Source organism: Manacus vitellinus, unplaced genomic scaffold (assembly GCF_001715985.3).
Source record: "Manacus vitellinus isolate BGI_N305 unplaced genomic scaffold, ASM171598v3 scaffold_11_pilon, whole genome shotgun sequence".
Classification (NCBI taxonomy): Eukaryota; Metazoa; Chordata; class Aves; order Passeriformes; family Pipridae; genus Manacus; species Manacus vitellinus.
Genome location: NW_021938895.1, coordinates 4,157,357 through 4,183,934, shown reverse-complemented (window position 1 = coordinate 4,183,934; position 26,578 = coordinate 4,157,357). Strand labels below are relative to the sequence as shown.

General features: G+C 40.5%; 1 protein-coding gene across 1 annotated transcript in view; it reads left to right on the top strand.

Moving 5' to 3' along the window:
• Window positions 1-26,578, top strand: part of KLHL29 (kelch like family member 29) — a 324,813-nt gene that overhangs the window by 184,345 nt on the left and 113,890 nt on the right. The window contains 3 exon segments of the mRNA XM_029965827.1: window positions 259-400; window positions 1,147-1,445; window positions 1,447-1,690. Of these exon segments, the coding sequence (XP_029821687.1) occupies window positions 259-400; window positions 1,147-1,445; window positions 1,447-1,690 (685 nt within the window).

Below are 26,578 nucleotides of genomic sequence, written 5' to 3'. Positions count from 1 at the left end.
ATCCAGAAGTATTTTTGTCAACTATTTTGTGTTTCCATATGGTTGTGTCATGCAAGCCTGGAGGAGAATCACATAATTTTTAGGGTTGGAAGGGACCTCTGGACATCATCTGGTCCAGCCCCCAAATGAATGTTATTTAAAGATCTTAGGATATCCTCTTGGACAGTAACAAACAAGCAAACTACTAGCTTTGAGGAACTGTAATTAATCCCAGCAGTCAAAACATTTTTATTCTGTATTTTTCTTTCTCTCTGGTAGACACCTTGCATTTCCAAGACTGAAAATCAGCCTCAAGGACTTGCAACGAGCGTCAGGTGGGGACAGACACCCATCAATCAGTCCACGCCCTGGGACACTGATGAGCCTCCATCTAAACAGATGAGGGAGAATGAAAACCCAGGTAAGTTTCTAATCTTATTTGTAATTCTACCAGGGAAAATCGTTAGAAGCAAATTCAATGCACTATCTCCATTTACCTCTGTAAATTAGACTTCATTGTGAGCCCTTTCTTTATTCTTTAGAAGGGTTTTTCTCTCATTGTAAAGATCCTTCAAGTTTCTTCTGTGCTGGGGCTAATATGAATGTATTAAGATGCTGCAAGTTCATTAGAGTGGTTTTTATTTTTCCTTCTCTGCCTTCACTAGAGGAAAAGGCACTCTGTAATACTTTAAGACCTCTTTTATGTCCAGAACTACCTGAAATGATTTCCAGCTTCCAGACACATATCATACATTGTGCTACTATGCCAGACGCCTAATTACAATGTCTTTGTAGTGGCTGGAGCACCATTATTATACACACAGAGTGTTTGTCAGGGAGCCGTGAAAGCACAGCGGGAAAAGAGGTTAATTTTCTTGGAAGTGTGCGCTTAAGCTGCATAAAGTGCAAAATACATAAAACCACAAACATGCTGCATGTCAACTGACGAGTATTTTAACAATTGCGCTCACATCGCTGCAGCAATTTTATGCACTTACTGCTTGGGAACAGCTCCAGACCCTGAACTGCTTCAGGTGCCGTGCAGGGGAGCGCGTCGGCGCGATTCGGTGGCGGGCACAGATGCGGGAGGGGAAGGCTGGGAGTGTTTATTTGTCTTCTGCCCCGTGCTAAGCCCACCACCATTGCTGGCCTTCCTTCATGCCGCAGGTGCAGCTCCCTGGGTCACCACAGTGGCAGCGGGCAGCCAGCCTGCCCTGATCACGCACTCCTACGGGATGACACAGCCGCCAACCTTCAGCCCTGCCGCCAACGTCCAGGCCCCCGTCATCGGTGTCACGCCCTCCCTCCCTCCGCACGTCACCCCCCAGCTCCCGCTGATGCCGGCCCACTACCAGCTCCATCCGCAGCCCTCCCAGCCCTCAGCAACATGGTGGTCAACCTCCAGAGCCAGCCCTTGTACACCAAACAGCCAGCCCCTCAGCATGTCCTCCATGAGCGGCGTGGGCCCGTGGCCCACGACCGGGCCCCGGGGCGGTGGGCAATGGCCACCTGGCCTGCCCCATGCTGCGCGCGCCACCGCCAGCCCTGCCCTCGGCCACCCTGCCCAGCACCGCGCCCGCCACCAATGGCAGGCAGCCGCCCCGCTGCCCCCAGCGCGGGACGGGCGGCCCGGACAACACCAACGGGGTGCAGATGCTGCGGACAATCGGCGTGGGGAAGTACGAGTTCACGGACCCCTGGCATCCCAAAGGTAAGGCGGGCCAGCCTGGCCCCACAGAGCATGCGGTGGGGGTGGGCGGCGGCAGAGCCTCAGCATCCCTGCTGCTCTTTGGGCCTGCCAGCCCTGCCCTAGTGACTGTCTCCACGCTTTTCTAAAATGCAGAGCTTTTGTGAGTTACTGATGACAAAAAGTATCATATTAACAAGAGGGAGGATGAGCTGTGGGTGTATTTTGTAGTGAAAAGCAGCTTTCAGGGCTGTTGGATAAGCCAGTGCTCCCAAGGGTAAAGCAGCCATCATCCCGTGCCACTCCCTTTGAAACACACCCCTATGTTTCCATCTGACCTCTGTCCTCCTGGCTGCAGTTGTGCATCAACCACAACGCTGGCCACCTTCTTCAGCCCTTGTCTTCTCCATGCTCTGGTAGGAGCCCAAGCCAAACACAAGTAACCCACTGACTGCAGCTGAACAGCACAAATACATTCAGCATTAAGGGGAAAACTTCATTACCAGCTTCACTGGGCTCAAATGCTGCAAAACACCCTGAATAGTCATGAGCGTTCTGGGAGGTTGACCTTTTCCGATGAGTAGTTTGTAAATGAGCCCCACCGCTGGGTCACGGTGGAGTGTTATTTCCGAGTGTCTTACTCCAGACACTTCAAAACTCCCTGCGCTCTGTGTGCTGAGTTTCTAATTGCATTTTCAGAGTTTTCCCTTCCTCCCTTGCAAATCATGACTAGGCCACATGTGCAGGTAAAGCAAAATGCAGCTTACGAATATATAAATGTGGACCTATCAGCAAAATCAATTAAATTGATTTTGTAAAAAACCCGCACCTTCATTAAGTCTGTGATATTTTATGTATACATTTGTATTCAGACACAATCCATGTGTAAATTATGTATTTGCCACAAGCTATTAAGTTCTATTGTGTAGCTCGGTATTAAGGACGAGGAATCTCTATTAAAAATGATTAGTCCAATAACTCTTCCTGCTCGTTACATAAATTGAACTTTGGTATGTGCAAATTCTTACCAAACTTCTCTTGAAATGGAGCTCAGACACGAGCTCAGCCATCCTTTTCTAAAACTAAATATTCGGATTGCTTTTAAATTTTCAGCTCCAAACCCCAGATATGATGAGGGCTCTTGCTGGATGGTGAGATTCTGAATTTTTCTTTGAGTTCTGGATGGGTTTTAAGTGGCACCAGACCAGTCAGGTAGCCAAAAATTGACCAGCAGCTGTTTTATAAGAATTTAGTTAGTTCTTTCACTTTAAAAAAACACAGAGAAAAAACCAAAATCCACTAAAGCAATTTGTCAGGTCATGTTTATAAGTTAAAAAGCCTTGATTTTGTAGAAGGAGAAAGAGTAGAGATTTATACCCTAATCTTGGTAGACTGAACAGTAGTGGTTCTGTTGGATGTCTCTCTCCTCCATACAAGCTATTTGTCTTCTACAAGGCATCATCTCTACTTTCCATAGCCACCTATTCCAATTTGCTGCACTGGTTACTTGGATGCCTGATCAAATTAACACAATTTAAAGGATTACTTGGTGTCATTGGAGACATGTGCAAATATACAATACAAGGGAAAACACATAAGCTTAAACCACTTTCACGGCGGTAATTTGATCACATATCTGAGCCCTAGTGACACTAACCTAGTGAGACAAATGAGCACGTCAGTGACTGCACACTTGAGGTTGGGAATACTCCTAAATGCCTCGCATACTTAGGGCCAGCAGCATCAGTTGTTATTTACTCTTCCTCCATCAATTAACTTTCAGCAGATCTCTGGCTGGCAGATGAACTAAACTTCAAATCAGAGCCTAAGTAAAAAGATCGTAAAATATTTAATCGGTCTTTTAATATTTGATTTACAAATTCTTAGTCAGCATTTTTGCTTAACCTCCTGTAAACCCTAGTCTAGTCTACTCTAGTCCAAGCACCCCAGAGACCAGTTGGCCCAGGAGGTGTTCATTAAGGTGTAGAGGAGAGTTCCTCATTGGAGCATGCCTGGCATGCCAGACCTGGGTCTGGTCCTGTGTTTGGAAACCTCTGTACTGAGGAGGAGGATCATAAGGAGAATATTAAAACAAGCAGTATTTCTAATCCACGGCAACTCTTGACACATTTACCTTACTGTACCTTATAAACTGCAGGCTAGAAACTGTTTTTTTAGGGATTAGCTGGCTTCTGTCTGACCATCAGCTATTGAGTTATTCCTGTAGTGGTTAAAAGCAAACAAACGTAAGATAATGAAGCATACACATACAAATGTCTCATAAGCAGGACCAATTTTATAGAGAAAAAGTAATTCCTTCTTCTGTTTCTAATCTTAAAAGCCCTTACATCTAAAGCTATAATTCTTCTTGACAAACCTGAAGTCAGAGAAGATTTGGTTGTTTTTGAATCATAGAGAAAGAATCAGGAAAGAGGAAACAACTGGGTGCTGAACCAGACCTTAAAATCTTATTAGAAAAAGATTCCTAATATAAACTCTATGGGTTTCAGTGTGGCTCAATTTTCTAATTATTTTATGTTTTAATTTTTGCCCTCAGGGATTTCAGTCTCGAGAGCCTGGCTGATTTCACAGTCTTTACATGATAGACACCTTTCTCTCCAGGAATGAATGGAAACTAGGAGAGAGTACTAAGCTGTTCAAATATACAAGTTCAAACTAGTTCCTACAAGTTTCACTTAAATATTCTCTCTCTCTCTCTCGGAGAACCTTGGCCATATGAGCCACTGCTAATGGCCTTGAGATCTATCTCATTATCATGAAATACTCTAAATTATTATTTCACTTGACAATCCAGTCTTGTTCAGGTTTGAATAATTACCCAACTATCCTTCAAGTGATAGAGCAGTTTTCGCTTGTTAATATGATAGGATTTCTTATATTTTTAGACTTTGTTAGGGAACTGATTTGAAACAACATGTTTTATTTCTCATAATTATCTTTCATTTGGCTGTGTACATGTTTGGGCCATTGTATAATCTGTTCATGCAGAACTAGGTTTCTTACTCAGCTGTTTCTAAACAGAAGTAAACAAATAAGTTACCAAAAGTTAAAGGCACTGCTATTGTGCTGTCTCATTTGCAATAGGTCAAGAGATCTCACTTCCATGACTGAGTCGAGTCATGTCCATGGCTCTTCAAAAAATACCCTTTGATAACCAGAACCATGATATAAAACAGATATGTCATTCTCCTTACAGTGTTACAGCTAATTTCTACCTAATTCCATTGAAACTACTTGTAAGAAAACTTTTGCCTAGATTAGAGATCTTCTTGGTCTGGGTGGGTTATATTCTGTTAAATATGAATGTTAACTTTAGTTACATAATCCATTTACTTACTGAATTTATAGCATTGTCACATTATGAGAGACATGAATAAAGTTCCAAAGTAATTATTGCTTTTAGCAATGTATGAAGAACTGTAGAGCTGCCTTATGAAATGCATGGGGTCTTTTACCATACACAGTCAACAGGAGGTTTGGGAGGCATCTGGTTTGGCTTGTAATTTCCCTGTGGATAGGATTTATGCCAAATACTCCTAACTGACTTCAAAAACCATGACACCTTAACACAGACATGTAAACTGATATTTTAGAACAGAATTAGCCTTTGTTTTCTATCCATGTCCTAAGTCTTGCTCTATAAGCTAAAGTGCCAGGGGAATTAATAAAGCAGAATATTCAGAACCATGATGATGTTAATTGTGAACATATTCAGTGAAGATCTACTGAAGTTCTCACAGTCAGATTTTTACATTACTTCTTCAGAAAATACAGAGTTGCAAATAATATTCAAGTATAATTTCAATATCTTCAGGCTACATGATGTGCCAGCACAAATTGTCGGTTGCACAACATGCCTGCAGGGAAGAGAGAAACTCATCCCTTCAGTTTCTGACACAAGTTGCCAGTGTCCCATGCCATGGCACGGTGACAGAGACCAATGTCTATGTGCCTGCCAATCCAACTGAACCCAGACAGACAGGAATTAATCATTCAGCTGAAGGACTAGAAGATATTGGTTTCCTCGCAGAAATAACTGAGTAACTGAGATTTAGTCCTTAACTGTTTTGTAGGGCAGTAGACTTCCTTATGTTCAAGACTTGTTGCAAATCCAAAACTGAACCCTTGGTGGATGGTCCTGGCATATGTAGGGCATAAACATGCCTGGACTTGGTCTCTGAGATTGTTACACATTTGGAAAGATACTATCTTTGTAAACTTGATATACTTCGAAGCATAGTTGCTAACACAAAAAAAGGAGGAAAATACAATACCTCATCACACAGTACTTCATACATACCTCATTGCAGTACCTCCTGCAGTGCAAAATTAACCATGGACATCATGGGTTTTAATTTTTGGATGTTCATGGATACCACTGATGTTTGTTTCCATAGTATTTTTGTTCTGAAGTTCTTTGGTTTGCAGTCCTTAACTGGTGGGAAAAGACAGCAGATGCTAATTAGTGTTCAGAGTGTAATGACTGTAGAAACATAACAATATCAGAAATAAAATCTGAATGTTAATCCTTGTAGCACTAATTTCTTAACACTTCATTTTCAAGCATCAGCAAATAGCATGAACTAAACAATAACAAAACTACAAACTAATACTGTTGCATCATCACTTATTGATTGCACCTTTCACACTTGACTTTATTGCATTGGAATTCTCATTAGACCTCAGACAATATTTACTTTCCTTAATCATGAATAGTAACAAGGCAGAGTACAACATTTTGTCAATAACTATCAACTTTTTCTTCACAAAAGGCTGAATTTTCAAAGGATTTTCAGCTTGACCTGCAATTCTGTGAGTGTACCTGGTTCTAGACATGAATGCTGCAGGGTAGGGAGTGTTTAAATTCAAAATACAACCTAGCATTTTGAATTCTAGTAACCTTAATTAAGGGATGTTCAGTGATGAAGGGTCTAGAAAGCCTATTTTCAGTTCTCTGTCTTGTACCAGAATACATGGCCTCTGTAACCTTAGGAAAATCTCTCTTATTTTTGTATCCATAGATGTAGAAAGGTGGATAGATAAATAGATTATAAAAATTATATATATAAAATTTTACATAAAATTGTTTAGTGCGTCTGTGTACATGTATATACATATATATGAATATGTATGCTCTTATATTTGTGGGGAAGGAAGTCTCCTGTTTCCTGTAGGAGAGTTAGGTTAGCATGGAAGTGTTAGCATTGTATATGCTTCTTACTGTGTTTTCCTTAGGATAGTGGTGATTTTCTGGGGTGGCCTAAATGGTACCAAGGTACAGATGACTAGTGGTCAGTTTGTAAGCTCAGCTTGGAAATGGTGTGTAAGAGTTCAAGAATCCCAGAATGGTTGAGGTTGGAAGGAGCCTCTGGGCGTTGCCTGGTCTGCCCCCCTTGCCAAGCAGGGCCACCTAGAACTGTTTGCCCAGGGCCTTGTCCAGATGACTTCTGAATATCTTCAAAGGTAGAGACTGCACATACTCTCTGGGCAAGTGTCAGTCATCCTCACAGTAAGAACATGTTTCCTCATGTTCAGAGGGAGACTGATTCTGACACTGAGCACCACGGAAAAGAGCCTGACTCCATCCTCTTTGCACCCTCCCTTCAGGTATTTATATACATTGATGAGATCACTCTGAGCCTTCCCCAGGCTGAACAGCCCCAACTCTCTCAACCTCTCCTCCTAGGAGAGATGCTGCAGTCCCTTTGTCATCCTCATGGTCTTTTGCTGGACTCTCCAGTATGTGTCTCTTGTATTGAGGAGCCCAGAACTGGACATGGCCCTCCAAGTGAGGCCTCACCAGTGCTGAGTAGAGGGGCAGGATTGTCTCCTCTGATCTGATGGCATTATTTTGCCTAATGCAGCCCAGGGGTACTGGCCTTCTTAGATGCAAGGGCACACTGTTGGCACACGCTTTACCATGTTCATGCACAGTAATGAACTTAAAGCAAACAGGTTCTCTAAAATCAAATTTTTATCAAGATTAATTACAGTCTTCTTTCATTAATATAATCCTAATAGAATTGCAAAATTGATGAGAGTATCTAAGCAATCACCTGAGTGAGAATGAAATGCATTTCACCTTTCTGTACTCCAGGTGGGGTATTTTCAGTAATTTCTGTCCTGTATTTCAATGTCACTGTTGGTCAGGTCATGAACAGACAGTGATTTAATGTACTGAAGAGTCAGGGGACTTGTAATAGTCCTAGAACATTGCCTTACTAAACATATAGCATAAAGAAGGTGATCAAATTCTCTTTTGATTGACATCTCTCAGTATGTGACTGACGTGAGATTTCCATGTTTCAACTGGAGCAGGATCCTCTCAACACTACCAATATTTTATGTGGGTTATTGTAAGAAAAAAGTGGGTCATTGCTAAACTGAGTTAAAGCTCCCTGAAATTGCCCTTAAAAGTCATCTGGTTTGTGCTGTTATTTTTTATACCTCTGTTTTTTTGAAATAAATGCCAGATTTGCAACTGTAGCTCATCTGTTGAAAACACAGAGCTGAAGAACTTTGATTTTACTCTGTTACATGATATTATGTCATCATTTGCAGATCCATTTAGTTAATTAGACAGCGATATATTTGCAGTTGTCTTGAGTTTCTTCCCACTCTGTAGTCTAAGATATGGTTTGCTTAGAATGTAGTTTCTTAACAAATATAGTTCAGTCCATGACAGTGGCCATCAAATGCATTCAACATAAGTCTGAGAGGCGGCAGAGTTCTGTTGAATTACTATTTTCTCTCCTGTCCACACAACACTATATTCACAGAGTGCAAAATTTCTCAGAGGCTGGATAATAACCAAAATCTAGGCTCCCTTTTGGCACAGAATACATAAGTGCCAACTCTTTATAAATACAGACCAAATTTCCAGGCAGGCTGCCCATCCATCCATCCATCCATCCCTCCATCCAAGTACCATTCCAACAATCCCTTGCAGGGAGCTGGAGCCGCATTTGGATGTTCTGAAAGTTATAATTGTCCAGAACACTTGTAAAGTCTCCATCCTCCTTTCAGAACTCCTTAAGTTTAATATCTGTTTTCTCTGATCTTGTCTTCCCTTGGTCCTCTGACTTTTCAACTCTTGACACATATTTGAATGCAAGCCTTGTCTTCATCCAATCCTTTGGATGCAACGGGAAACACACCTGTTCCCTTTCACTCTGTCCTCCTATGCCTGGAGCCACCTTAGAGGTACCTTTCCTGAGTGTTCAGTTCACTCCACAAGTTTGGCTTTTCCTTGAATTTTCCACGAAGATTTCCTCTTTTTCACAGCAGCATAGTTCCACTTCTTTTGATGTCATGACTTAAAAAGTGGACAGTCAAGTTATAGCTACTGAAGAGTGTCAGCAGAGAATGGGGACTTCACACTCAGTCAAAACTGAACAAACTGGGTTCATCTGGTGCATTTGTGTATATACTTAAATGTTCCCAAAATGGTCTATTCTGTGACTTCTGGAGATCTCCAGACAAGCAGATTTATTAAATTGCAAATATTTTTTGGTTTCCTTACAAGAAAGTGGAAATGCTTTTTTTCTAATCGGGGGACTTTTTTCTAAGTCCCTCCATGGAGCAGTGCCTGAACTCTGAATGAGGAAGAATTATTTTTGATTCCCATTGCATTCAGAATGAGAATTATTCTGTCCCATGTTAGATTCAAAAAAATCTAAACAGATTTGTGAAATAGAAACATTTCCAAATAGTGACTTTTCTTGCCCTGCTGTGCCTTGAGATTGCTGATGATAAGCTCTGCTGTACCACAGCGACGCGGGCTTTGAGCTGTGGTCGGTAATAATAATAGTCTTAATATGGGATTACATAACACCTCGAATCTTCAAATTGTTTTTAAGGACATAAAAGTTATGTCATTAATTCTACACAGTAGAATTGATTAAGCTTCTTCCAGTCAGTCTGATTTGTGTTACATGTATATGCAGTACCAAGTGGGGGTACCAAGTTGTACCAAGTGAGGGTAAAAAGGTATTTGTACATATTTGCACCTTAATATTTACAAATCACTGCATTAGATTCACAGGCTAAATATTCTGGAAAGTATCACTAGGGGATGAAATCATCACTAGGAAAGAGGTACATAAGCTTGCAGGACTTTCCTGACAAAACTTCCACCTTTTAGATGTGCAAATAAAAGTGGCATGAAGTTTTGTCATATTAAATTCAGAAAATTACAGCATTGGTGTTGTACTGTACTGGAAAAATCTTTTGACTGCTGAAAAATTTTGGAGGTTCAAGGTAAGTACTTGAGCAGGACTATAGATAGTAGTATGTCCATACACCTATGTGTACCAACCATTAAGTCAGAAGCACTTTGACTGGACAAGGTGCCAAGACACTTGGTCAAGTTTGCACAGTATCTTGCAATAGTTTGCAAGAAGCTAAAACAGATTGGAGAGTTAGCCTCAAGAATTTGTACATTATATTTTGCGCAATACTCTTTGGCATAATGCTCACACACAGAAAAAAAAAAAAAAACAAAAAAAAACAAACACACACCAAGAATGTAGGATTAAAGAGAACATTATGGTTTTTATTCATGATTCCTCTGATGTGTCAGAAGACGACAAAATGTGTCCATTGATCTGCACGCTGAAGTATTTGGATGGGGCTGAGGAAGATGGTACAAAAAGGACAAAATTGGATAAAACTGAAGAGGTCTTAAGAGAAATGTGGGCTGACACTCCTGTTCAATCTGACTGATTTATAGAGTATTGAAATCCAACATCAAACCCAGCTCCTCTGTGTGACCTTTTCCTCGTGAAGGAAGAGGGAAATGTTCCTTGCATCCCCAAGCTGTGGATGTTCTTTAAAACAAGGATCATTTTGCACAAAACACTACCATCCTGTGGGAAACAGACGGAGGAGCAGTGCTGGTAGATTCCTGTTGTCTGTAACGTAGGAAATAGGAGATTCTGCTCTTTGCCTTTTCAGGCATGCTGTGTGGACTTGGTTAGAGATGCAGATTTTCTAGATGGGAAATTTTTCTAGATGGGAAATAGAATTTGCTGGGGTTTAGGTCTTTCTCTGCTGGATACACTCCTATCATGGCCATACTGTGCTGTTTTATAAACAGTGCATTTCTTTGAGAGGTCTTTTATTATTCTGCAGGATGGTTAGAGCTCTGGTTTGAAAGTCATATTAAGCATCCAAAAAAAAAGCATTTTTAGGAGCATTTCAGAAGAACTTTTGCTAGATGGATAGCAGGTACCTCCAGCAGGAATCACTCAAGTTGATTTCAAGTTTATACACATACAAATATTTAACCATCAGTATGTAGAGAGCCATTGCACTCTGAAGAAATACATAAATCTCTTTTACATTTGTATAAATGTCACAAAAACAGGGGCTCATATTCCTTCAGCTCCAGAATAACATGTTCTTCATGTGTTTTACTTGCTGGAACAGTAAAAGCAAATTTGACATCTTGTCCAAGCATCAAGTATTCCAGGACAGTCAAATATGCTCATGAGCAGAAATTGAGTACATTCCAAGAGCCTATCTGTGAAAACTCCACACCAATAAGAATTTCTTCTTGGAGAACTTAAATGAGTTCCCCAGCCCTTTGCTGGAAGTGTCCCTTATGCCTTTGGATAAACTATCATTACTTCTTTTTTTTTTTTCTTTCTCTCAAAACTGCCGTATAGGCAAACTTTGTGCAGTGAATTTCAGTGTTATCAGTCAGGGCTGCCTTAATTCACTTTCATGGCGATAAAGGGATGCTGAGAACACCTCTTGGCTTTAAGGGTAAACTCAATCAAGAATTTTGCTAAAGCCAGGAAATTATTTTAGCGTGTATTTTGGTCCAAATTCATGGATATTGGAGTGCTAGACTCAGTATTTCAGTAAGATTTGGTATTTCCTGAGACTGAGTCTTCTTTTTGTGTCTTAAAGAAAGTAGAGAAGGGCTGTTTATATACTGAATATATATATATATATATATATATCCAGAACTATATAACTGTCTGGAAATAATGTGTTAACATATTTAGAAGACAAATTCTAAATATCAAAGTATGTTTTAATATACAGTTTAGAGAAGGGGCCTGTTTCAAACATGCAAAGTCCTTTTGCATGTACTGAGTAACGTTGTCTGATTCCTACCCCTTTGAACATACTGAGAGAATGTTTGGGTTTTAAGGTGAATTCAGACTGAGGTGGGAGGGAGCCAGTCCTGAAGTGGAATGGGACCACAGAATGTGTTTATGACAGGAAAAGGGGTACCCATATTGCATCTAAGTGAAATAAGAGAGGTGGTTTTCAGGATGTAATTTATAATTACCCGGATTGGATACAGATTATAATTACTCAGTCTGGAACTATGCCAAGATGCTGAAATTAATATTTCAAGTTTGTAGGGAAGAAAAATGAGATAGCATTTGGCTGGGTTGGTAGTTGTCTATCAGCCATGAACTGAGAACCAGGAGAGTTCAAGAAACCTCCCTTGAACCTTGAATTTACCTCCCAAAAGCGGATTAAGAGACTTTTACTTAAAATCTTAAATGGAAAACAGAGTATGTAAAAAAAACCATTGTAATAAGGAAAATATAATGATAGCATCTTGGATTGTTTTTACATGGTTAGTAAATGAGAAAGAAGAATCATTTGTATTCAAAACTCAAGTCTTGGTTTAAAGAACCTTAACCATCAGTCAGGTCTGTTTTTATTGTACTGTCATTGTATTAAGAGGGTTTTTTGATATTATTGGTTCAAATTACCTAAAATTTAAGACAGTGTTTGCCTATTAACATCTGGGTGGGGTAAGCAAGCACATCTAGTCCTTTTTCGTGATGAAGATACATCCAGTCTTTTACCAAGTATCATTTCATTAGCATCAATAAAGCTAATTTGGGCATATATTGTCAACAGTTTTGATTCATGCTTTGTTAAACTGCTACTTATACTGTTACCTCACATATTCCAGTGCTGTCTTATACTGTTTAAAATATTAAAGCCTTCTAAGAGGGTTAATGTTGAGAGAGAGGCTTATAGACCTCATTCAGGAGACATCCCTTGCAGTAGTGCAGTGTCCCACAGGGGGCTTAAGGTTTTTCATTCAGCAGTGACTCAGGAAAAGAAGAGTGCTGTGTATGTGGTTTCCACTTGGTCTTTACTCAAAGGCTTCCTCACTAATTCCCAGCTCATCACAGTCCTCACCAGCCTGTGTAATGTGCTCATCACATGCTCATTTTCAGCTTTTGATTTGGCCTGGCTGTCTGCTGGGGAAGGTTTCCTCTGCTAGAAGTCTCCAAGTGCATGAACAACTGAGCTTTAAATGTTACTAATAAAAAATCCTTTAATCCACTTTAACAATGATAAATTGGAACTGAGAACTCTTACTTTACAGATACATTCGGTTCAGAATTTCACTTAAGTCAGGAAATCATTTTATGGGAAAGAAAAAAGTCCTAAACACCCCAATGTGGACAATGGGAATTAAAGGCCAAATGCTTAATTGCTCTTACTGGCAATTTGAAGCACCTACCAAAGACTGAAACTTCCACTGACATGGCTGGTTCCTAAAATATTCACCAGTCTTTGTCATTATTTTTATTCTTAATCACCCTGGAGTTTCCCTTTTTATTTTACCCACATTGTAGCTGGTGTGTGATGAAAGGAAATATCTGATATGGGCCACAGAAGTTTAGACTGAGCAAAGATATGTCTAAAATGTATTTTTCTGGATTTAGTTGTATTTGTTACATTGTCTTGGTAGTAGGTAGCTCACACCTAAAATCTGTACTGTTATCCATCTGCTATCCTGTGTTTATTTTTTACCTTCTTCATTGAAGAACATAGCATGATCAGATACAATGAAAAATGAAGTCTCTTTATTCTTCTTCTTTCCCAAAAGCATGTGAGGTTGTGCTAAGGACTCATCTGCAATGTTTTGTACCTCTTGTAATCCCTACAGATCTCTCTTTCAGTAGTGGCACTTGAACATTTCCCACAACACACCTCCCTACAGTGTTATACCAGGCATGGAGCAAAGTCTGGGCATCAGGAGGGCCCTTGGAGGGGTGTTCACCCTGCCTGGCCTTACTGTGGGGCTCCTTGTTGGAGCACTTCAGGTACCTCCTACGTACCATCACCTTCTGTGACCTGGTCAGGCTTTGGGAGGCAACACACATCCCAGTAGCTGGTTTCCAAACATCCATCCATTATCTGCCAGCAAATGTAGGCGCATTGTTTCCTGTCTGATTTTGAAAATCTGGCCCCAGCAGCAGGTTTTTGTGCATCACTGTACCAACATCTGGCTTTTATTGGCTTGGCAGACTGTCTGTATCATTAAGTAGAACGAAACTATGCATTGATATGGATGGAGATGATCCCGCACACATTTCCAAAAGGACGTCAGGGCTGTTGGCAAATTAAACAGTTGAAGAAATTCTCCATCTCTCTTCCTTTTCGTGATGTATCAGGGAATAAAATTGAGGGGAAAGCAGAAAACAAACTAATGTAAGCGTAATTCCCAAATTTCAATCTTCTGTATATTATGGGTCATTACCCGTTAATTTGCTAAATGGCAGTTTTCTATGAAAGAAAAGTTTTGTTTAGCTGTATAATGATGACAGATGATGTAATTAGTATCATCCCCGCATTGAGAATGATAAAAGCATTTCTTTTGTGTGTCACTGCTTTTAGACAGTATAATATCAAAAATGATAACAGTATGAAAATTGGACCGGTCGCCTTCATATTGTGCATGGAGAATACCTCGGTGATATGATACAAGTAATGACAGGTACTTTGCTATGTATTCATTTTCTCCACACTCTAGCCTTTATACTGTGGTAAAATTAAAGCACAGCACTAAGCAAACCAGACATGCCTGAATGCAGACCCATCTTATGAGCCTGTAAACGGCCAGAGTCCCTTTACTATTGCTAGTTATGATAATTAAGCAATTATGAACAGGGTTTTTGAGGGAGAACATTGATTTGTTTTTCAGTTAAAGAAGTTGGGGGGTATTTTAATTTCAGGCCACATTTGTTGCTTGAATTAGTTTTAATTATATTCTGTATAAGTACTTGCCCCATATCCTGGTCTTGATAGTGGTAGATATTCTCATTTAAATATAAATAAATGCCAAACTTATTTAACATGGAAAAGTGACTGCTGTGACTGTGTAGTAACAATTTTCTCTTTGTTGCCATGGTTTGGATTTTTATATAAGCTTTGCAAATATAATAAACCTAATGGAGCTCTTCATCCAAGGAAATGGGTATATTCAAGAAAATAAATTACATTTTGCAAGCTAATGAGCTCTACTAATTGTGTTTATCCTTGTGAATTAATACAATTTAAGCAAATCTATCCCCCAAAATCAAGCATTTGATTGCGTTTTAGCTGCGTGGAAATCAGAACATCCGGATCAAATCTGAGTTTACTGGATATCCAAGGGGTAGGGGGGAAGGTTAATTTTTGTTGACTTGTACAGCTGGTGCTAGCTCCTAGTAAAGCAGGAAAAGTTAGACTTTGAAAGTTCTGGCTTTCTTTTTTTTTTTTTTTATCCAGCTACTTCCCACGCAGGCAGAATTCTCAACACAGAGTTGTGTGCAATAAATCCCATGTAATGCAGTGGCAGGCATGTACGAGTCATGGTAATTAGCCCACATGCCCACAGGACAGGATAAAGAAAAGCAGGAAAAGAGAATAACAGTTGTACTTTTTAAGAGACAGCTTGTCTTCATCCTCTTCCCTCTCTCCCTCCCTTTTCTCACACTTTCCTTTGCCAACATTTGGATTTCTTTTTTTTCCTTCCTATAAACAGGTTTTCATTTCAGAGATGCATTTTGGGAAAGGTAGGACAGATTAGAAAACTCTGTGTATATTCTGGCAGATTTTGGCTTATTCTTCCAGTTGGGTTCTTGGAAGGATGTCAGAGAGCAAGGAAAATGGTCAACTGAAACTCTGGAAATACCTCCAAAAACTCTCAGGGAAACTGCATTGGTCAGCAGCAACAGACAAACAGGTGCTGGCCAGGAGGTTTGCGCTGGAGGAGGGTGACAGCAGCTGTCAGCAGTGGTCCTTATGGAGGCAGTTTAGCTTGCCACACCTTGGGTTGCTGCCATTTTTAACACCGTGAGCGAATGCATGCCTGAGATGAAGTCTGAGCCTGGCTGACTCTACTTCTTTGGTCCTGACTGCTTTTTTATCCTGCAGATCATTTTCAGCACCGATGCAGGAGTCACAGCAGTTAACAGCCGTTGCAGATTCTTCAGATAGAGCTGGCATGAGATCAGAGCTCTCCTGTTTCTCGGCAGCAGGCCCCTCTTCATTTAAAACCAGAATTGGGAAGCAAAGCCAGCCTTCCTTTCTCAGCTGCTGGAAAAATAGTGTCTTAAAGATGGATAGCAGTGACAGAAAAGGGCTCAGAAGTGAAATTGTGTGTTTGTTTATTGTAGCTCAGGTAAGAGCTAGGATGATCTTTCCCAGTCTGTGCACTGCAAAAAAAAATACACTTCTTCCACCTCTGCTATTCAAGTGCTGAGAAGGGCTACTAGGACTTATCTTCTAGAAGTTCTGGATTAATTGCATTTGTATAGTGAGAAGAGCACAACTCCTCAGTGTAGATACAATTGTGCTGCTTATAAAGATACTTAGAATGACTTATTGTAGAAGGAGTTTCGCAGATGAGTGACACACTCATAAGAGAGTAGCAGCAACATGTTTGTTCATGTAAAACAGTGATCTTAGGAAGTTTGATAGTAAATACAACAGTGGTTTAACACAATTGGACAGCAAGTTACACTTGATTACTTACTGCCTAGATGACACAGTCGGACAAAATTGTCAGGAAGACCCTCCCATTTAGTCATGAGGATCAGAAAGGACACACTTGTTTTCTAAACTCCTTCTCAAAGGGGAGCGTAGGTACAGATGATCCAGCCTTAGTCCCAGACTTAGTCCCAACGATTAAAGGATTTTCTGTGCACAATCAATCCTTTGTATCATGTAGATAAGATTTCAAAGTTTAGCATGCTATTAATCACTTACCAAGAATCTCTTGTGACAAAGAAACTCATTCTCGAGGAGTAACCTTGAGGGGTGTCTCTATTCAAGGGGAGATCCTGGTGTGCACCCTGCTGTTGTGCCAAAGAGCCCAATGAGCCCTGGGCTTTCCACTATTTATGGAGTAAGATAATTGACTCATAGTCATATTTGCATACCAACTACAGATGTTAGCTCTTCCAAATTTGCCTTGAGTCAGACCTTGTCCAGCACTGTGGTTAGGTGGGTGCACTGCTCAGATTAGCCCTTTTGTTGTTATCTGTGTTCCCTGAATCCACTGCAATACAGTCATCACAACCAGACCCATCCATTATGACTCCACTGGTAGTTTTCACTTGAGCAGAATTATAGGAAATAAAGGTCAGACTGGGGAAAGGGGAAGAGCATATTGTCACGGGATTAAAGAAGAAAAATTGAGAGTGATAATATGATCACACCTGTGAGCTGGTATAGTTGTGTCCAGACTAGGAATTGTAGTGAAATAATAACTTTGACTGGGAAAAAAAAAATCTAGTAAATGAAATGTTTTTATAAGGAAGTTTGGATGCACAGAACTGTTCTGGATTCCACAGATTCCAAGCTCCTCAAGGAGGCATTGGCACAGGCCACAGTAACTCTGGGGATGCATGCAGATAGATACATAAGTATAGGGTCCCAAATGAAACCATTATCTTGTCGATGATACAGAGTGCAGAGCTATCTTTAGCAGAGGTTACTATGATTTTTCATAAAAGAACACGGAATTTAGTGACAGTTTTATTATTTAATGTCACATCACTGTTAAAAAGTAAAAAGGAAGCCAGAAGAAGGATAAAGTACAAAAAACTTCACATGAAAATATTGTTCACTTCTGATGGAAACTATAGACAGCTAGCAGGGAAGGATCTGGAGTTTCTTCAGTTCTTGGCATTGAAAGATTTTGATAGCAGCAGTTTAAAAGTTATCTGTTGCAGCAAAACAGCATCTCAGAAATGAGTATAGCCATGATGACATGATAACTCTGGGCTGCTGACTTACTGCACAGACCCATGTGTATCAGCGAGAGTTAAAATCAAAGTGAACCTCTGTTTTGAACTTCCTTTTTCTGCAGCATTTGAGTCAGATCTTCAGCATTTCATGTCTCGCCGTGTGGGGTTGTAGAGGTCACTTCTCGGGCCCCATTGACCCCATGCAGATTTATTGTGGAATTGTTTCAGTCAAAACTGAGCTTTGAAGCATCGTGCAGGTTGCCTGGTGACTCCTGCAAAGCGCTGACCACCCCAAGTCTGAGGGAAGAGATACCTGTGTGGAGCTGAGCTCTATTAAGGGTTATAAAGCTGGGATGGGTCTGAATGATAGAAGGAGTTTTGGCAGGCTGTTAGCTTTCATCATCTGGGAAAATGGGAATGTTTATTAATAAGAACCTTTGACATGAAATGCATGATATGTGCCCCCTGTGCTAGGCCCATGATTAATAATATTAATTATGGAGAGATCATTATAGTCTCATGGGGATGTGATATGTAATTCAGCCAGAATTTCATTGTAAATTAGCATTAATGTCCACTTTAAGTACAGTAGCTATCTATAGCAATGCAGAAGGAACTGCAGTCGGTATGTACAATAACATCACCTCCTTATTAAATGATGGCAGACTTTTACTTCAAAGAATTATAGACCTATTAGCATTTCTCCTACATTAAATCTTTTCTATGGTTGTCAGTGTAATATCTGTTGCAACCTGCCTTCTAGTGCTATTAAAACTTTCCTTGGTGGTGTTAGAAGAGTCCAGCTCCTTGCTGATTTGAAAAAGGAACCAGATAATTTTGAAATCCAGTTCGAAGTAGTCTTGATTGCAGTTTCATTAGCAATTAAAAGAGCATGTAACCTAATGGTTTTTCCACCCTGGTCCAGAGAAATTATGCACAGTGGGCAGCTCTTCAGTTGGTGTAAACCATCAACGATGTAATGAAAGCAATGAACCTTCACTGATTTGCACTGAGAATCTTGCTTGCTCCAAATTGTTCGAACATATGCCTTCCTAAGGCTATGCTTTATTGTTAACTTGTTTAATAATGAAAAAATAGTTCATATTACTTGGAATTCCTTTTCCCTAGCTTGCCTTCCAGGAATACCTTGTGAAACTACCACTGTCTGGCCTCAGTTTCCTCCGAACCACATGTGCCAATTCACTTACCTTCATACAAATGACCATTATATATATAAACACGGTTTCTTTTCAGCCTTATGTAGCATCTCAGAAAACAGCAGATACTTGGAGCCACTGCCTTCCTATGCTGGATCCTGGAAATGGCTGGGAAGACCATAGCTGTGGTGGCCCCAAATATGTATGCCTTTAAGCAGCTGGGGAAGCAGCTGGTGTCTCTGTGGGAGGGAAGCACCATGCAGATGCCAGAAATCGGCTGAAGGGCAGAGTCTTCATTAAAAGACTGTATGTATGTTAAAATACATGGGTGGATAAATAGGGATCTGGAAAGAATAGGAGAGAAGGGTACAAAACCAGGTGGTTTTTTTTCTTTTGAAGGAAGTTGCAAGGTGGAGGAGTTATTATTCCCACTTATTTGTTTGGATTGCAGAGTTTTAGAAAAGCAAGCCTGGAAGGGGCCTCGTGGGTCATTGTGTCCCATCTTCTGCAGTCATGGGTGACCCTGTGTGAAATGCCTTTTAGGAGAGTCAAGGCTCACTTGCCTTATGTTCCAGTGCATACCAGGTGCCACAGAATTTTTCCTCTCTGAAATTTGTCACCTGTAGTGAAAGATAGAAAGTCACAGCTGTATGGTGCCAAGGAATAAAACTGGAAGAAAACTAAAGAGCATCACCAGCAGCTTAGATCCTCAGAGTTTTCTGTTTGGGAATGTGTTCAGTTCTGTTGAGTTGCCTACTCAAACCAGAGCCAGCTCGAGAGAATTGTAAATCTGAGTCGCTGTGCAAGCGGCTGTGCTGGAGAGCGGGGTAGGAGCCTGCAGCCATTTGGCACCGGAGGATGTGGGTCGGTGAGATCCGGCACCTGTTGGGCTCTAAACACTCTTCTTAGAATCCGTGCAGCTGACTGGCTCCTGGGGAAAAGGCAGCAGCTGCCAGGCAGCAGTGGTTAAATATAGGAAATGGAGAATGCCACATCCAGCTGGAAAGGAAAAGAGGGAGACAGGAAAATTCTTGGTCAAGAGAGCCCTGGGGTGATCAAGGATCAGAGGCTTTTATACCCTCTGTTTTCTCTCTTGTCTGCAACTGTACCTACACTTGCACACTACATCAGCCTCAAATAATGCCCAACATTGTTTGGCACTGACTGTATTAATGGGTGTCATTTCTGAAATGTTTTGGAGGAGCATGTGAGGGCCCTGCCTCTCACTGTGAGTCAAGTATAGTTGCTGAGATGTGTTGTCCTTAATTTGACTTGATTCTTAGTAGCACTTTTAATAGCAAAAATGCTGTGAAAAGCTTAAATGTGAAGCAATAGAGCTTTAGCACAGATGGAAGTTTGAAAAGGACATTCAACCTTCTCTAATCTTCAACTGAGATCAGCAAGTAAAGCAAAAGGAAGGACACCCTGAAAGATAATATTTTTCATTGTGATAATCTGCAGTACTTTAATTTCACCCAGGCGTTTACATGGCCCCTTTATTGAAGAGTCTGAGTGTTCTTTTTGCTTGAGCTGAAGGACTGTTAAAAAGAAGCAGAAAAGCAAACCCCTTTGCTTAGCCACTTTTCAGGTGGTGTCAGACAACTTCACAGAAAGAGAACAATGTGAAGTTGAGGAAGCTCAGCTACAGATTGGAAGATTATCCCTATTCTTCAGACAAACAAAACAAAAGGTAAGAAGAAAGAACAGAATATAAGAGAGATACTCCTGTTTTGTTTTATTCACATGCTGCACACGTACTCCTCATAGAGGCTCACAGCACTCAGGTATGGCACAGCCCCTGGCCCTGGTGTCCCTCTCCGTTCCATGAGGACATCAGGCCAGCACACACTCCTCTCTTCCCACACCTTCTCCTTCACACTGGGCTGCAACAGCTCAAGCTGGCTGAGCCTGTCGTGGTGATGATATCATGCAGCTAAATTAATTCCAAAGCTGGTCATGCTTGGAATCAGTTAGACAGGAGACAAAAAAGGAAGCTGAGAAAGGGAGAAAAATGGACCAGGTGTGAAACACCGTGCAAGGAGAGGGAGTAGTGGGCATGGTCCTAAAGGTGCCTTAGGGTTTGGTTTAACACAGAGGGGCTGAGGTGACAGGAGCACCACAACCCTGCAGGGATCCCTTCTGTCTCTAGCTATCCATACAGGGTTTCACTGTCTGCCTCTTGGCCATTCAACAAGACAGCATCCAGAGCTCAGGAGGAGTGTTCCTTTCCATTTCAAGGACAACACTTAGACATACATAAAGATTCCGTGGCTTAATATACAGCAACCATCTCACTTTACCTTTTCCTCGTTCCCTGGCTTGACCTTGCTGTGGAGCAAAACCCAGGCCCAGGAATGAGCAGTGCTGAGCAAGCATCACGTTCACCGTTCACAACCTCAGCATCTGCTGCAAGTTTGGGCCAATAAATCACAAATGCTGGGAGGAAAGGACCACCTCCTACCGTGTGTCCTGACAGCAGTTCCCACAGTGGGCATCTGATCCTTGACTGAACCTCAAGGCACTGCCATATGCAAATAGTAGTAATCTCTGGTTTGTTGTTCCTCCAAAGGCGGATGCACCTGCATGTGTCTGTCTGTTTGGAAGCTTAAATAAACCCAGTTGAGGTTTGTTTGCTTTTGCAAGCTTGATTCATCAGCTTGATTTTTCAGAATGTGTAAAATACTTCCCAGTTGCTCAGAATGGCTTTTTGCTTTCTTTCTTCCAAATTTGCCTTAGAGAAGGCTTTTTAAAAATACATAGATTTTAATCTTTTTATATCTTGGATACTGGCCTGCAGAATTGTAAAACATTTCACTTCTAACTCTGATATTTGGAGGGTTTTTTCCATTGTTTCTAGCATAATCATCTCAGAGACACCATGAACAACATAAAAAAGAGTTTTATTACAACTTTTTATGTTGAGCCAGGTATAAGGAAAGGAACGAGGACTTTGGTAAACCATGGTATTTTAGGAGCTTCTTTATGAAGCCACTCAGACAAACTTCAATATAGTAATCCCTAGCAGGGCCATCAGAATTGCAGCCTCTACCAACTTTAACACCTTGTCTGCAAGTTACCTTGTTTATTTTGTACAGCTGCTCTGTTATACTGTTGTTGCATTATTTTTGCTTACATACAAATAACTTACAGCTAACATTTATAACAGGAAAAAAGAAAGTAAAAGGTCACTGCACCAAACAGTCTGTAAATTATGAGTGCCTCTTTGGTCCTGCAGCCAAAAATAGTGCTTTTCGCTGAAGTCAGTGGGACTGTATTCTTCCTAAATTGCTGTACCTGATCAAAAGCATTTGCAGAGCCAGGACCCACACTGTTATGTGAGACTTCAACTACTTCAGCTACAGCAGGGAAAATTATGATTAGGTCCTTGAATCTGTTTCTAAGTGCTGGTCCTAGCTTTTCCACATACACTGTTAGCTCTTGAGTAGCTCACCAACTGGCCTCCATCTGTCATCATTGGAGAAAGGCATTGATAGAGGGCTGGCCATCTTCTCTGCTGATTGTACAGCAAATTTCAGCAACTGGCTTGGGATAGAGGTATGTCATTTGGATGTTGAGTTACAAGCCTGGTACTTCTTGCAAGACTGTCTTGCAGATCTCAGTTTCCTCATCTTATCCATAGTTAAGGGGAAGAGGTGCTTTATGGTTATTTTAGATTTCAAGGTCTTCTTTCAAAATGCAAGGCTTGGGCTTCTGTGTTTCTATTAGAAGTTATTTGAACAGTTCAGAGTTCCCTTCCAACCTAAATTATTCTGCACTTCTATGAGTCTAAATTTTTGAACACTTCCTTAAAATTAAAATTAGGTGGGGAAAAGCATAACTTTCAACTAGTCACAGAGCTACTTTAAATCTCTTCTTTGAAAATTTTCCTTTGGCTGGTCTCTGAATTGTGCAGTTTGCCCTTCAGGACCCATATGCTCTCTCTCGGCATATCGGGTTTTTAGAGATAGGAAAAAATTGCTAGAAATATATTTTTCTACCCAGAACACAAATTTAAGAGACACTGTCTTCCTGTGTGCAATCCCATTAGACTTCCTGTATGTTCCCGTATGAGAAGCTGGAATGTTTGATGCTGAAGTCAGTACTACCTGGATATTTTGCATTAATTAGGCCCCTCAGACCTCATCTACACTAATAAATTAAGTATGTGTGTGATGAGTCCCTGCTACAGACATCCAGCTGGCACAGCACAGCTTGCATCCTTCTTGTTAAAATCATGTACTCATCGAGAGAGGGTGCCTGTGTGTAAATAGTCTGTTGGGAATGATCCCTGTCCATTTTGGAAAATGTTATTTGGCCTAGGCCAAAACCACATGAGTGGCAGAGACAACTGTGTTGTAGTGGAGAAAAGTGTTCCCTGGCAATCTTGGAATTTCTAGTACAGATGTACCCTCAGGGAGCCTATGCTTACCAACTCCTGTTCCAGAGTTCCAAGTAAAGGCACAGTCTTCCCTCTTCTCTGTGCATACTGGTTTCATTCCTTTGGGTTTTGGTTCCTTTTTTTTTTTTTTTTTTGCTCTTACTCCATACTCACTCTTAAAATGGTTTAGGTTTTATTTTGTTGCAAATTTTGCTTATTACCCCCTATTTCATTTGGTTTCTATGATGCTTTCCATCAAATCTTCCTAATTCATTAGGACTAGGAGTGACAGCATGCTGTTCCTTCAGCCCACATACGGACAGCATCAGATGGACAACATCCTCTGTAATACCATCTGCCAGCAGAGAAGCTGAACCTTTCACTTCCAATCCTGGCTCCTTGCCCAAATTAAATAATTGAGTGTAGAATGACCACCATGGTTTCTGTGAGTTAACCGCTAGAGGGAGGAAGGGCAGTCTTAGCTTATTTCATTTTTACAGACTTTGTACTGTACAAAATTTCTTATATTTTACACAGCTAGTTTTTGTAGTCCTTCTCTTTTTTATAAACTAAAACCAGTTTTTATACAACCCTTACTTGTCGCATCCTTATTAGTGTGTTCGTTATGGGCTGTTCATCACAGACACTGTCTCATGGCTTTGTTTTTATGAGGCATCTAGTAAACTGTCACAGTGTTTGCAGAACATATATTGCATTTGCACATGGTATGAAATAGTGGATTTTGGAGTTCATTTTAGTAGCCAGTCCTCCAACTATTCCTCCTCCATAGCTTTAAGCGCAGCAGAAGTGGAAGGCAGTCAAACATTGCAATGGCATGTTATTTCATGTAAGGATTTTTTTCTCTGCTTTCAAAACTAAAAAACTACTGCCAGCAGTGGGAATTGATCAAACCATAACATTTGTGTGTGACACCCTAATAGATGCTATAATGCCCTTAGCTTGGCTTACAACATGGCAGCTAGACAGGCATATTAGCCGCATCCTTTTACATGCAGACCTTGCTGTTAAATCCTGTTTGGCTAATCTTCCCTTAGGGGAAATTGGATTTCGGCCCCTCTCCCACCTCAAACCCCACTGTAAGATATAAAATTGGTTTTTTAGAAGTCTCTTTTTCTCTAAGGCACTTTAATTGGCATAAGGCAGTTGCTCCTATAGAGAGACTATCGATTAGCATTTTTATTTTGCTATACTTTAAAGTACACCACTTTCAAAAGCATTTCATGAGCTACCAAGGCAATAAACCTCACAGTAAAAGGCCAGAATTGGGACTGACTTGGCTTACTTTCTCCTACTGGTCTCGTTTGGTTTATTTCTTTATTTTTAAAACTGGCAAATGGCTGAAGCTGTTTTTCGTCAGCCTTCTCACCATCTCTTCAGTGAAACCCAAGCTGGACATTGGAGTCAGTGTTAAGTGCACAGCAAGATCTGCCTCTGGGGTTGAAGGACCCAAAGTTCCAGATACCTTTGTCCAGAGCAGCATGTTCTTCAGTGCCTATGTCAGGAAAAAAGCAGGCACAGTCTGTGCTTTGTCTTCCCCTCCTTCCCCAGCTTTGCAGTTGCTGACAGTACCATGGCACCAACCCTGAGGAAGTGGGACAAAGTCATTAGATAAAAAATAGATTGGGGGGATTTTTCTGCAAGAAAATATGCATGCGTCTTAACATCTCATTTGATATTTCCAACATACTTCATTAGAGTTCCTGAAATGTCTTTAATGTATTATTTTATCTCTGAAAAGATGTTAAAATGCTTCTTTTAGTCCTCAACACCTATTTGCAGCATGAGTACATTGGTGACCACTCTAAGGGCTTTGTTCCTTTAGGCTTTCTTTGTTCCCAGAAATTAAATAAGTTACAATTTTAAATGTGAAAGTCCCTGAAGTTAAGTCTGTCTCATGTCTGTGTCAAACTCAGTTTTCTCTTAGTTAATGGGTTACTGACAGCCTGAAGTCAGGAAGTTATATGCATTCTAGCTGCAGAGCATGTCCCAGATGCCTCGTTTTTTCAATTTATCTTTTGTCTTCTACTGCCTGTCGTATCCTAAAAGCAAAAATAACATTTGGCCTCTTTCTACTTGCCAGCATCAGTGAAAATAAAATTTAAGTATGTAGATGGCAACACTATGTGTTTGAAAACAAGTTTATTCATTAAAGCAAATGCTCAAGTTGCCAGAGCTTTGTAGCAGTGGAGTACATGAGTACTCAAGAGCAGAAAATGTTGAGTGAAAACAATTTGGTGATCCCAGTCCAATCTTGTTACGTTAGTTATCATCAAAATCCAGGTCTTGGAGGCAAAATAATTTTGACCTAAGACAAAGCAATTGTGTATTTACTCTGTGATTTCTTTTATAGAAACTGTTGTGGGAGTGCATTGCTTTGCCTGGATCTTGTGCTTAGTGGTACTTTGCATCCATCTATGCCACTGAGACAGATTTAATTTTAGAGTGTTTCAGAAGTGCCTTTTCACCAATCAGACATTAGCTGTACGAAATCACCATGAACTGCTTTGCTTTCTCAGCATGGCTCAGCTTTATCCTCAGTCAATAGACATCTTATCAATCCTTGTTCAAAGACATTCCCTTGCTTCCCCTGGGCTAGTGCTGGTGATAGATAAAAAGTCTGCAAGCTTGAGTTGTGATTTGTTAGTCCCAAGTTATTTGAGGCAAATGGATAATAAACAAATTTTGAAAGTCCACCCAGTTCATTAAAATTTGAAGCAGTCATTTGAAAGTGCGGTGGGGTTTCAGAGGGCTCTCAGCTTCACAGCATGGCCCATGATGATGCATGTGCAAACCAAAATGTAATATAAAGTACACTTCTTTCATCTTCACAAAGAGGTTTTATCATACAGCCTTAAAGACCTTTAGATCTTTCTACATCTGAAAAGAAGATCCAACATATCTTGGAATTTCTCAGTATAGATTCAGAACCCCTTTAGCGACTATTCCTTTGAATATCTGGGTTAACTCTCATTTTTGTTTTCTATTAAAGTTTCTTCTTTTATTACCTTTATACTTACAAAGGTCATTAGAGGATTATCCCTAAACTTTAGAATATGAGCAGTTTCTAACAGCTCCTGCTATTTCTCTTCCTATGGTTAACTTGACTTTTCACTTGAACCAAAAAAATAATTCTTATCATTACTTTATCTTAATTCTAAAAATTTCCCTGAAGAACATCTTCAGTTTTCTTTAGTATCAGTGTGACAGTCTTCCACCTCAGATCAGACAAATGAAAGGTTTAATAAGAACAATTTTTCCTTGTTAAAATTAAGAACATTCTACAGCTGTGGGTCAAGACTCCTGTTTTAGAAGTAATCGTAATCTGTGTGTG